This window comes from Melanerpes formicivorus, unplaced genomic scaffold (assembly GCF_026170545.1).
Source record: "Melanerpes formicivorus ecotype bairdi unplaced genomic scaffold, bMelFor1.0.p_v2 SCAF_70, whole genome shotgun sequence".
Classification (NCBI taxonomy): Eukaryota; Metazoa; Chordata; class Aves; order Piciformes; family Picidae; genus Melanerpes; species Melanerpes formicivorus.
In genome coordinates, this window is record NW_027142422.1 from 506,564 (window position 1) to 519,083 (window position 12,520).

A 12,520-nucleotide genomic window follows, 5' to 3' on the forward strand; every position below is an offset into this window, starting at 1 on the left:
CTGGGGAGGGGCTTTTAGAAGGGCTTGTAGCGATAGGGTGAGAGACAATGGTTTGAGTGTGCAACTTAAGTTGGACATTAGAAAGAAGTTCTTTATGATGAGAGTGGTGAAATGATGGAACATGTTGCCTGGGGATGTGGTTGAGGCCCTGTTCCTGGAGACATTCAAGATCAGACTTGATGTGGCCCTGAGCTGCCTAACTGAGTTGGAGATGGCCCTGCTGACTGGAGGGGGGTTGGACAAGATGGCCTTTGAGGGTCCCTTCCAACCCAATGCAATCTGTGAACCTGTGATCTCTCTGACAGGGGCCACTAGGAGGTGTACTGCAATCAGCACCCATCCCTGTCCTGTGGGAGCAGATAATGTTGTTTGCAAAGATTCAAACACAGAGCTCATTGTGATCAATGCAATTTTGTTACCAGATCCTCAGGAGTGAAAAATAAAACCACATTTACTCAAACAACAAATATTGGCAGGGCTTCTGAAACAGGCCAAGGGCTTATTGAGAAGAATATTGATTGAGCCAAGAAAACATCAAGCAGTTATAAAAGTTTAATCATACTCTCATTCAAGCCTGCCTTCAGTGCCAGGAATTCAAATTCTCCCATCTCCTGGGGACAGAAGATACATTTCCATAATGTTCTGCAACTTCCAACACTTTGCATCTGTCCAGGATGGTGGAATTATTCATTGCAAATGATTTAGCTGTGATTTAGAACTCTTTCTGCTCTGAGCATACAAATGGTGCAGCAACAAGCTGTGATTTTGGGACTGTTTCTCATTGGCAGTGATTTAACAAAGAGCTGGGCAAACCAGATTCAGCCCAGGAGGTATTTTTTTCCTTTGAAGTGGTCAAAATAAATGTTTGGTCTGCATAATTCACCAACATATGCCTGGTCACTCAAACCAGATGAAGTAATAATGACTCTGCAGCTGGGGGAAAAAGCTGAATTTGGTTAAAAGGATGTGGCTGTGTCCTTAGTGTAAAATGGCTCTTCACGTGTGGAGCTGCCTGAGAGAACTTCTCTGAGCAGAGAATCATAGAATCCTGGAATCACAGAATGGTATTAGGTTGGAAGGGATCTTAAAGACCACCTAGTTCCATCCCCCCTCCCAATGGCAGGGACAGCTTCCACTGTCACTCAGGTGACTCAAGTGACCAGGTCTAGGCTAGGCCATTCAAGACCTCATCCAACCTAGCCTTGAACACCTCCAGGGAGGGGGCATCCACAACCTTTATTATTAGAATAACCTTTATTAGAATAAACCAAACCAGGTTGGAAGAGACCTTCAAGATCATCGTGTCCAACCCATCAACCAATCCAACCCACCCAAACAGCTAACCCATGGCACCAAGCACCCCATCAAGTCTCCTTCTGAACACCTTCAATGACGGCGACTCCACCACCTCCCCGGGCAGCCCATTCCAATGGGCAATCACTCTCTCTGTATAGAACTTCTTCCTAACATCCAACCTGAACCTCCCTTGGTGCAGCCTGAGACTGTGTCCTCTTGTTCTGGTACTGGGTGCCTGGGAGAAGAGACCATCATCCACCTGTCTACAACCTCCCTTCAGGTAGTTGTAGAGAGTGATAAGGTCACCCCTGAGTCTCCTCTTCTCCAGGCTGAGCAACCCCAGCTCCCTCAGCCTCTCCTCACAGGGCTGTGTTCCAAACCCCTCACCAACTTTGTTGCTCTTCTCTGGACTCGTTCCAGCAAGTCAACCTCCTTCCTAAACTGAGGGGCCCAGAACTGGACACAGTTCCTGGGCACCCTGTGCCAATGTCTCACCACCATCACTGTAAAGAATTTCTTCCTATTATCCAGTCTAAATGTACCAGCTTCAGTACATTCCCTCTTGTCCTATTACCACGAACCTTTGTAAATAGTCCCTCTCCATCTCTCCTGTAGCTCCCTTCAGGTCCTGGAAGGCTGCTATAAGATTTCCCCAGAGCTTTCTCTTCTCAGAGCAGTTTCTTTTGGCACAAGTTCTGGGTCTGGTCACAATATGTGGGTATAGAAGCTGGTAATGGTTTAAGAGCACAGAAGCTAGTGCTTGCCAGGAGAGAGGAGGAAATGGATTCTGTGGGCTACAATCGTGAAAAGTCATATCTAAGTTAACCTCACTGCTGTGGAGGGAAAAAAAGACAACAGCTACGCCTGTGCTCTCCATCACTTCATCCAGCATTTAGTGTTCTACATCACTAAAGTTTCATTAAAGTGAAAGATCCAGGTCACTTTCTGGCCCAATACACCCAAATACTTTATAGAGAAAAAGAAGATAGTGCTTTGCACCTGCTTTCTGCCTCTCTCTTATGATGTGCAAGGTTAAGATTTATTTGCATAGACATTTCTCTGTCTTTAGAAAAGGTCTGGTAGGGTGGACTCAAGTCTATACTGGGAGGTGAGGGGTGAAGCCATCTCAACAAGGAGATGGGTGCTGGGAGGAAGGAAAGTTGCTGCTGGTCAAGGGATTGTGTCTATCAATACATTTTAAAGGTGGTACCACAGATAGCAGCACATCAGAAAACAAAAGCTGATCAGGAATCATTTACAGACAGAGATTAGGATAACTTTTAGAATGGAAATTAGAGCTGGAGTTCTAGATCTCACTGTGTCTGGTCACTGCACTGAGAGGCTGAGAGAGTTGGGGTTGCTTAACCTGGAGAGGAGGAGGCTCAGGGGAGACCTTCTTGCTCTCTGCAACTACCTGAAGGGAGGTTGTAGCCAGGTGGGGGTTGGTCTCTTCTCCCAGGCAAGCAGCACCAGAACAAGAGGACACAGTCTCAAGCTGTGCCAGGGGAGGTTTAGGCTGGATGTTAGGGAGAAGTTCTTCAAAGAAAGAGAGATTGGCCATTGGGATGTGCTGCCCAGGGAGTGATGGAGTCACCACCACTGGAGGTGTTTAGGAAGAGACTGGATGGGGTGCTTGGTGCCATGGTTTAGTTGATCAGATGGTGTTGGGTGATAGGTTGGACTCGATGATCTCGAAGGTCTTTTCCAACCTGGTTAATTCTATTCTATACTGAGGTTGCAGTGAAATTGATTCTCAACAAAATCTTCTTGACCTACAAAACCTGAATAAGAAAACAAACCTGAAAATAAACTTGAGTAAGCTTGCCTTTATCTAAAAAAGAGGGAAAATCAACTTGTGTGTATCCATGGTTTCCTGCACTCTCTTTGGTGTCACAGAAACACGTGGGGATGGATCTGTAGCCAAACACTATAATCTCCTAAACTCCACAAACACCAACACCATCTGTGGCAGTTTTTACTGCAAATCATCACATGTGGAATGCTTCTTCCAGTCTGATGAGCAGGGCCTTGTCATGGGAATAGTGTCACAAGGCCTCCATGCACCATGGCTGTTATTTCCAGATGTCTCTGCTTTAGATATGTACAAGAAGATGCTTTATTCTCTCTCTCCAGTAAACAGGAAAGTTATCTTCCCAGTGCTCATTGAATGCCAATGCAAAGCAGAAATGAAAGAAGTCAAAATAAGCAGCAGGAGTAGCACATCTGTCAGCAAACAGTTTTCTGCAGCACAAAGCTACTCTCCAGATGCCAGAAAGCCATTTTTATTTCCCAGGGGCCGATTCCCTCTCCCTCAAGCTTCCAGAAACGCTTGGGACAAATAGAAGAAAGTAGAAAGTTGGTTACTAGCTGACCCTGACTTAGAGCCTAGCTGTACACGGCACTTTGGGACATAGTTTTGTGGCCATGGTGTTGTTGGGCTGATGGCTGGACTCAATGATCTTAGAGGTCTTTTCCAACCAAAACAATTCTATGATTGTGTAGAACAATAAAAGGACTTTCATTAGAAGAGAAACTTTAACTACCCTGACAATTAGCAAAGCTCACCCCGCTGCACAGAGTGAATGTGAAGGCCATGAGTCTTTCCAAGGTGAAGGTGGTGACAAAATGTTTAACCATTCTCAGTGCACATCCATCTTAATTAAAACTTACCTCCCTGTGATGCTGACACAGGCAGCACAGCTTCGTGAGACAGTCCCAGCTGGCATCCGCATCAATCTTGTCAGGAATGACACTGCTTGAGAGCATATTTTTTTCTCCTCCATGCAGGGCTTTGAAGCAGAAGCATTCTGGTGGCATCCCCTTGGCTCATCCCTCAGCACTGCCCCTTAACCACTCAAGTATTTTCTAGGTTGGGTCTACAACATCAACTATCACTGACCTTCCTTTCTTTATTCCCTGGTCTCTATTAAACTAGCAATAAATTTTCCAGGTCAACTTACATGGTACCTTCATGACTGCAACACATTGCCACCATCATATTGTTTCAATGCAAGACTCTGTAGGAGGGTCACACTTGGCAGGTTTCCCTTGTGCCACCTGATTTCACTTGATGAGCAGATGTCAAATTCAGAAGAATGATCCATGAGGACTTCATCTCAAGCATCTGGGTATTAATCTGGGCTTAAATAGGCCAAGGAAATTTGATTCTCTTACTAAAAAGCTTAGACTCTTATGAATAGTCCCCAACACAGGTGGAGTTAGTGCATGCAAATAGTTTTGGAAATGATCATAGAATCCAAGAATCAATAAGGTTGGAAAAGACCTCAGAGATCATCAAGTCCAACCTCTCACCCAACACCTCATGACTAAATAAACCATGGCTTTAAGTGCCACGTCCAGTCCCCTCTTGAACACCTCCAGGGATGGGGACTCCACCACCTCCCTGGGCAGCACATCCCAATGGCTAACAACTCTCTCTGGGAAGAACTTTGTCTTCACCTTGACCCTAAACCTCCCCTGACACAGCTTGAGACTATGTTCTCTTGTTCTGGTGCTGGTTGCCTGGGAGAAGAGACCAACCCCCACCTGGCTACAACCTCCCTTCAGGTAGCTGCAGGTCTCCCCTGAGCCTCCTCTTCTCCAGGCTAAGCAACCCCAGCTCCCTCAGCCTCTCCTCACAGGGCTTGTAACAAAACCAGTTGGTGTGGGTAGTTAGCAGTCATTTTTTCAGAGCCTGTAACTTTTATTTGTTTATAAGCAAGAAATCCAAACCACAGCTGTTCCCACATAGCCACCTTGCTTAGATTGGAGCATTTTATGTGTCACAAAGCAAACTCTGAAGGACATCACCCTCTTTGGCTCTAAATACATAAGAAAGTTAAGGTGAAGAAAAAGTGACTGTTTGAGTGTGAGAAAACGGATATTGACAAAGATGTATTCGTGTGCCAGTGATGAATAACTGCAAGAACCTGAAACTCCAACCACCAGCAGCCTCATACATCACTCCTTTTAGTTGAGATGTAAAAGATTCAAATGTCAGAACTAGAATGTCAGAACTGGAATGTCAGAGCTGTTTATAATGTCAAGTGATGCACATTGCATACTCATAGGATATCACAGAATCAATAAGGTTGGAAAAGACCTCAGAGATCATCAAGTCCAACCTGTCACCCAACACCTCATGACTAAACCATGGCTTCAGGTGCCACATCCAGTCCCCTCTTGAACACCTTCAGGGATGGTGACTCCACCAGCTCCCTGGGCAGCACATTCCAATGGCCAATTACTCTTTCTGGGATGAACTTTCTCCTAACATCCAGCCTAAACCTCCCCTGGCACAGCTTGAGACTGTGTCCTCTCATTCTGGTGCTGGTTGCCTGGGAGAAGAGACCAACCCCCACCTGGCTACAACCTCCATTCAGGGAGCTGCAGACAGCAATAAGATCTCCCCTGAGCCTCCTCTTCTCCAGGCTAAGCAACCCCAGCTCCCTCAGCCTCTCCTCACAAGGGCTGTGCTCAAGACCTCTCCCCAGCCTAGTTGCCCTTCTCTGGACATCTTCAAATGTCTCAATGTCCTTCTTAAGCTGAGGGGCCCTCTTGTAGAGGGTAGGTTTAGACTGGATATTAGGAAGAAATTCGTGACAGTGAGAATGGTGAGACACTGGAGCAGGCTGCCCAGGGAGGTTGTGGATGCCTCTTTCCTGAAGGTGTTCAGTGCCAGGTTGGATGAGGTCTAGAGCAACCTGGTCTAGTGGGAGCTGTCCCTGCCCATGGCAGGGGGTTGGAACTAAATGATCACTAAGGTCCTTTCCAAGCCAAACCATTCAATGAATCTATGCCAGAATGTAGGAAATGGATAAAATGTGTTGCAGGCCTGAGAGAGAATCAGTCCAAGCAGACCCAGAGAGAACTCTGATTTTCCCTTTGCAGACACTTCATGTAGTTCCATTCAGCTCACAAAATTAATCTATATAAAGTAAGGTTGAGTTGGTTTCAGCCTAGTTTCCTAGGCAAATGAGACATAGGAGGTCATGCCATCTGCAGATGCCACCTCTGCACTCCCAACAGCTACCAGATTCAGAGCAATCACAACCACGGTTGTGAGGAGGTCACAGTCTCAGAGAGACTGAGTTGCTAACAGCTTTTGCCCAGGTATCTGGGCAGGGCAAAGATTCCCAAATGAGACCTCCTTGTCAGGGAGAGGCAGGAAGATTTAGCTGTTAAACAGTCTGCCTAGCAGGTGGCAGCAATCCCACCAGCAGGAACCAGGCACCACACCTCTTACCTTTTTTCTCATACAGCTGTGGCAAAGAACTCAGTGAAAACACATAGTTGTGAACAGGAGGACATACAGGACAAAGGGCACACATCTCTGGGGAAACAGAATGCTTACCAAATGATTTGGTTTTAGCTGTTCTTTGAACATCTAATTTTACTCTACAAAGATAAGATTTCATTCCAGCCCTTCCGTAAAAAGGTTGACTTGGAAGTACAGCAGCTGAAGCCTGCCCCAAACCAACCAAACATCACAGTTATTTTAATGTACAGGTGTGATACAATCAAGAAGAACATCACAGCATTTCAACTTACAAATGCAAGACAATCAAGCCTGGTGGACACCTTGCTTAGTCAGGAGCAAGCATCTTGGGAATGTGAGACTGAGGCGTTTCCCAAGGAACCTACTTCAGTTTTGTGTCCTGATCAGAGCAAATATTACTTGCAAAGCATGCTGCTCTCTGAATTGATCCTGATAGAGCCCCATCCTCCCTAGAAGTTTATATCCACACTTTAGATAGTAGATTAAAGAGCTTGTGCTTAGAAACTGATTAGCTCCATGTCTTCTAGAGAGGTTGCATCCTGCAGTACTTTCATTGCTTTATTGATTACTCTGAGCGGTGTTCATGGAGACCCCCCAAAAAAGTTATTTGTGCTGGATTTTCTGTCATGTGTAGGCAAAAGTTTTTGGTCTATGGCTGCCACAGTCAGTAGCAAGGGAATGAGTAAAGAAGAGAAAAGGAGCAGTAGAGAGTCAAGAGTGAAAATGTTACTCCTGGAGCAGGCTGCTCAGTATTGCCTGGGCTGACTCAGGCAGCATCAAGCTCTCTGAAAGCTGTCATCTGAAATGATGACACAGATGATGTCTGCCACTGGGTCCCTCAGATGCTGTGTCTCCTGCCATTCTGTATGACTTTGAGTACGTTGGAAAGGTCAAAACTTTTCGTAATCAACTCCATTAGGTCCTCGTGCTTCTCCACACCATTGATGAATTCTTCTAAAGTCAGTTCCCCTAAAAGGAAGCCAGATACTCCTTAGGAAATGAGAAGCCCAGCACTCACCCTCCAACACAGACCCATTGATGTGAGATTGAACCCCCCCCAGTAATGTTCCCAGTTCTCTGCTGGGCCTCTTCAGGAACCGGGAAACCCAGCAATCATTCTCAGTCCAACACAGAACTATCCATGCCAGATTGAATCCCCCCAAGAAGGGTCACAGTCCTCTGCTGACAGGCCAGTGCAGGAAGAGCATTTGCTGATGTTTTCCCATTTTGCTTCAGATCCTGGAACTCAGGCTTCTGTTTGTTTGTTTGGTTGGTTAGATTTGGTTTGGTTTTGGTTTGTTAAAACAGGTGAAACACAGCTTTTGTTGAAATATGGGACAGTTCTGCATGCTCAGTATCCACAGCGATGCAAATGTGCTAAAAAGGGCAATAATGGAGCTTGCATAGAGGCTGAGTTTAGATGTGTGGATCAATTCTCTGAGAGCTAACTGAAATTTATCTTGTGGCTGATTTTAATAGAGAAGAAGGGGCCAGCCTCTTGTCCTGTGACAGGACAAGGGGCAACAGACACAAACTGGAACCCAGGAAGTTCCGCCTCAACAGGAGGAGAAACTTTGCTGTAAGGATGCTGGAGTCCTGGAACGGGCTGCCCAGAGAGGCTGTGGGGTCTCCTTCTCTGTGGCCTTTCAAGACCTGCCTGGACATGTTCCTGTTCAATCTGATCTAGGTGACCCTGCTTTGGCAGGGTGGTTGGTGATCTTCAGAGGTCACTTCCATCCCTTACTATTCTATGACTAAGGTTTGACTTGCTGAGGATCACCAGGCATACTCTGTGCTGACTATAATAATTAGCTAGGGTCATGGTAAGATATAGTAAAACCCCAAATAAATCTGTAAGCTGAGTTAGATAAAGTCTTCCAAGAATCAGAAGTGGTTGTTTAGTGCTAGTGCCTTAGCAGTAGTCATGGGATTGTGAGCTCTAAGTGAGTGCTTGAACTTGAAGATCTCAAAGGTCTCTTCCCCAGATTAACAGATTGCACTGGATTGGAAGGGACCCTCAAAGGTCACCTTGTCCAACCCCAAAGTCCCTACCCATGCCAAGAAATCCTGGATTCTTACCGTCATTGTTGACATCTATCTTCTGGAATATCATGTTTGTGAACTCTTCAGCAGTCATGTCTGTGTAGCCATTAATAGCCTGGATAGCCTGGAGGTAGAAATGCAGAAAGGTCTTTAAGACATTGTTTCATCTAGCTGTTAAAAAAAATGCAGTGGCAACTGCAGGAATTCATTGATAGAATGGTTTGGAAAGGACCTTAAAGATCATCTAGTTCCAATCCCCCTGCCATGGGCAAAGCCACCTTCCACTAGACCAGGCTGCTCAAGGTCTCGTCCAGCCTGGCCTTGAAGAGCTCCAGGAGGGGGCATCCATAACCTACATCCCTGAGTAACCTATTCCAGTGTCTTGCCACCCACACTGTAAGGAATTTCTTCCTAATATCCAGTTTAAATCCTATCCTATTCTATTCTATTCTATTCTATTCTATTCTATTCTATTCTATTCTATTCTATTCTATTCTATTCTATTCCATTCCATTCCATTCCATTCCATTCCATTCCATTCCATTCCATTCCATTCCATTCCATTTCTACTTCTATTCTATTCCTATTCTTATTCTAATTCTAATTCTATTCTATTCTATTCTATTCTATTCTATTCTATTCCATCCCATCCCATTCCATTCTTTTCCTATTCTACTTCCATTCCATTCCTATTCTATTCTATTCTATTCTATTCTATTCTATTCTATTCTATTCTATTCTATTCTATTCTATTCTATTCTATTCTATTCTATTCTATTCTATTCTATTCTATTCTATTCTATTTCCTATTCTATTCTACTTCTATTCTATTCTACTCCTATCCTATCCTATCCTATCCTATCCTATCCTATCCTATCCTATCCTATCCTATCCTATCCTATCCTATCCGTAGAACTGTGGTCTAAAGTAAAATACCCCTTAGGTCTGTTTACTTCAATGAGCAAGAAACTAATAGCAGGAGCGTCTCTAGCCAGAACAATTCTGATTTTGCAACTATAAAACATGAGGTAAAGTACAGATAATCCATTTACAGTCCATGACAAACCAGTTTCAGGGGCAGAGCACAATCCTCTTGCTGTGGTCACCACTTGCTTACCGTGAATATGCTTAATAGTTCTTTCTTGTCAATACATCCATTGCCATCAGCATCGTAGAGCTTAAAATACCATTTCAGTTTCTGATCAATTTTCCCTCGTATAACCAAATTTATTGCAGCTATGAACTCCAAGAAGTCTATAAATCCATCCTAAGAGAGAAAGAGAGAAAAAAATAAAAGCCCATTTAACCACAGTAGTTTTCTGTCATTTCTGTCAGTCAGTTCCACAGAAACAGCACGCTGAGAGAAACAGGCTTGGGAGGTGGACCCAAGCCAGCCTCATGAAGTTCAACAAGGCCAAATGCAAGGTCCTACACCCTAGGTCAGGGCAATCCCAAGCACAAATAAAGGCTGAGTGGGGAGTGTCTCAAGAGCAGCCTTGAGGATAAGAACTTGGGGGTGCCAGCTGATGAAAACCTCAGCATGAGTCAGCAATGGTTGCTGGCAGTGCACGAGGCAGCCCCGTCCTGGGCTGCATCAAAAGAAGTGTGACCAGCAGGATGAGGCAAGGGATTCTGCCTCTTGCTCTGGTGGGACCTAGAGGTTGGACTTGGCCTTTTCCAACTTGGTTGATTCTGTGATCCCCACCTAGAGTAGTGTGTCCAGTCCCAGTGCCCCCAGCATAAGAAGGAGGTAGAACTGTTGGAGCAGGTCCAGAGGAGGCCACAAAGGTGAACCGAGACCTGAAGCACCCCCAATAAGGGGCCAGACTGAGGGAGTGGAGGCTGTTCAGCCTGAAGAAAAGGCTTTTGGGTGACTTAGAGTTGCCTTGCAGTACCTGAAGGGGCTACAGGACAGCTGAGGAGGGAGTTTTTATAAGGGCTGGTAGTGATAGGACAAGCCACAATAGCTTTCAGCTGCAAGGTGGTCGATTTAGGCTGGATATTAGGAAAAAAACTTTACAGTGAAGGTGGTGAGACACTGGAACAGGTTGCCTGAGAAGGCTGTAATGCCCCTTCCCTGGAGGTGTTCAAGGTCAGGTTGGATGATCAGTAAGAGGTGTCCCTGCCCATGGCAGGGAGGTTGGATCTAGATGATCTTCCAACCCAAATCATTCTATGATTCTATGAATATAGAGCCTGGTGCTGAAGTTCTTCCATCAGGTCCCTCTGAGAAATGCATGCTGCACAATACAAAGCCTTCAAGTCATAAGCTAGTTTCTAAACAGTGAGGCATGGGAGCAATTCATAGGGAAAGAGCATTTTAGGTCACTTTAATTCCACATTTTCTGCTTTCTTCTTTGAAGCCATTGGTGGAAACTTGTCGAGGATTCTATGGTGAGGTGGTCTAAGTTACTGTGACAGTTCCTCTGCTTCTGTAAAAAAAATGTGGTGAGGACTGAAGAAAGAGTTGCTTGGTTTGGAGCCTGCTTGTCCCAACTGTTCCTCCTGTGCACATAAGAGATCACAGTCCCGGGACGATTACTCTCTCTGGGTGCAGTGCAAAATGAGGGAGCAGGAATCTCCTGATGTGGCTCTGAGGGGTGGGTCAGAGAGACATTACAAAAAGGGGGGTTAAAAAGTTCTTTGACTTGCTCAAAGTCTTCTACTTGGCCTAGTAGACTTGACCAAAAATACATACATGTTTTGGTGTCTTACTGTCTAGCTTAGATGAGCTAGAAGCTTAAAGGCATGTTATGGTTGTGCATGTGTTTGTGCCCTGTGGTGCTGTGGTTTTCTAACTTGGTTTTGCTTTCACTGATGAGTAGGGTTTTTGCTTTTTAAGCTGCTTGGAACAGTTTGAGTCACAAAACAAAGACAATAGAAGGCTCCAAAACTGGAAAGGGAATTTGCTGGTGATGTAAAACTCATCCTCGCAGCCCTGAGGGCACCGCCAGCCCTGACTGTCCGCTTCCCAGACCCTGTTTCAGTTGCTCGTTGGCTCCTGGACCTCTTGAAGAGAAAGTGATTGAATTTTATCCTTTTTGTTTATGAGGTGTTTTACTTTAGACAGCTATCCTGTGTGCTGGAGTTGCTGGAGGCTGCTCACTTTTGTTTGGTGGGGATGATGAGTGCCCTGTGAGGGCAAAGCCAGGCAGCAAGGGACTGTGGCATTACACAACAGCCATTAATGCCTAACCCTGGAGCTGTATAAGGGCTTTATGCTTCCAGTCCTGGAATAGCCTAACTAAGCCTCTCAGGGCCTAAAAAAAACTCTGGTGGCTTCAAATAATTTGCACACAAATTGAAAATAATGGACTTGACAGCTATGAATACACAGCTGACCTGAAATGGTGAGGCCACTCAGGGTTGGGCCAGCAGGATCTCACCTTGGCTGCCTAGATCTTACCTGAGGATGATTTTGAGGTGGTGCTACTGGGATATCTGGCCACCTCCCACCAAGCACCACTGTGGCTGTGGAAGGGGGGGACAAGAGAGACATGGACCTGATGGAGTGGGTCCAGACAAGAGCCATAAAGATGATCAGAGCACCTTTCCTGTGAAGACAGGTTGAGAGATTTGGGGCTGTTCAGCCTGGAGATGAGAAGGCTCTGTGGAGGTCTTAGAGCAGCATTTCAGTATCTGAAGGTGACCTCCAGGGAGGGTGGGGAAGGACTGTTCAGAAGGGCTTGTAGTGATAGGATGAGAGGCGATGGTCTGAAACTGGAGCAGGGTAGATGTGGGCTGGACATTAGTGGTAAGTTCTTCACAGTGAGGATGGTGAAACACTGACACAGGTTGCCCAGGGATGTGGTTGGGGCTGAAGACATTCAAGATCAGACTTGATGTGGCCCTGGCCAGCCTGGTCTAGTTGGAGGGGTCCCTGCTGACTGAAGGGGCGGTTGG

At 45.6% G+C, this 12,520-nt stretch overlaps 1 protein-coding gene across 2 annotated transcripts in view; it reads right to left on the bottom strand.

Moving 5' to 3' along the window:
• Window positions 1–4,978: 4,978 nt before the first annotated feature.
• Window positions 4,979–12,520, bottom strand: part of GUCA1C (guanylate cyclase activator 1C) — a 28,266-nt gene continuing 20,724 nt past the window's right edge. For both annotated transcript variants that reach the window (XM_068163069.1, XM_068163070.1), the window contains exons 2-4: window positions 9,735–9,884; window positions 8,654–8,741; window positions 4,979–7,543 (exon numbers count right to left, since the gene is read on the bottom strand). In XM_068163069.1, the coding sequence (XP_068019170.1) occupies window positions 7,413–7,543; window positions 8,654–8,741; window positions 9,735–9,884 (369 nt within the window). In that variant the 3' untranslated portion in view covers window positions 4,979–7,412. The remainder of the gene's footprint in view (window positions 7,544–8,653; window positions 8,742–9,734; window positions 9,885–12,520) is intronic.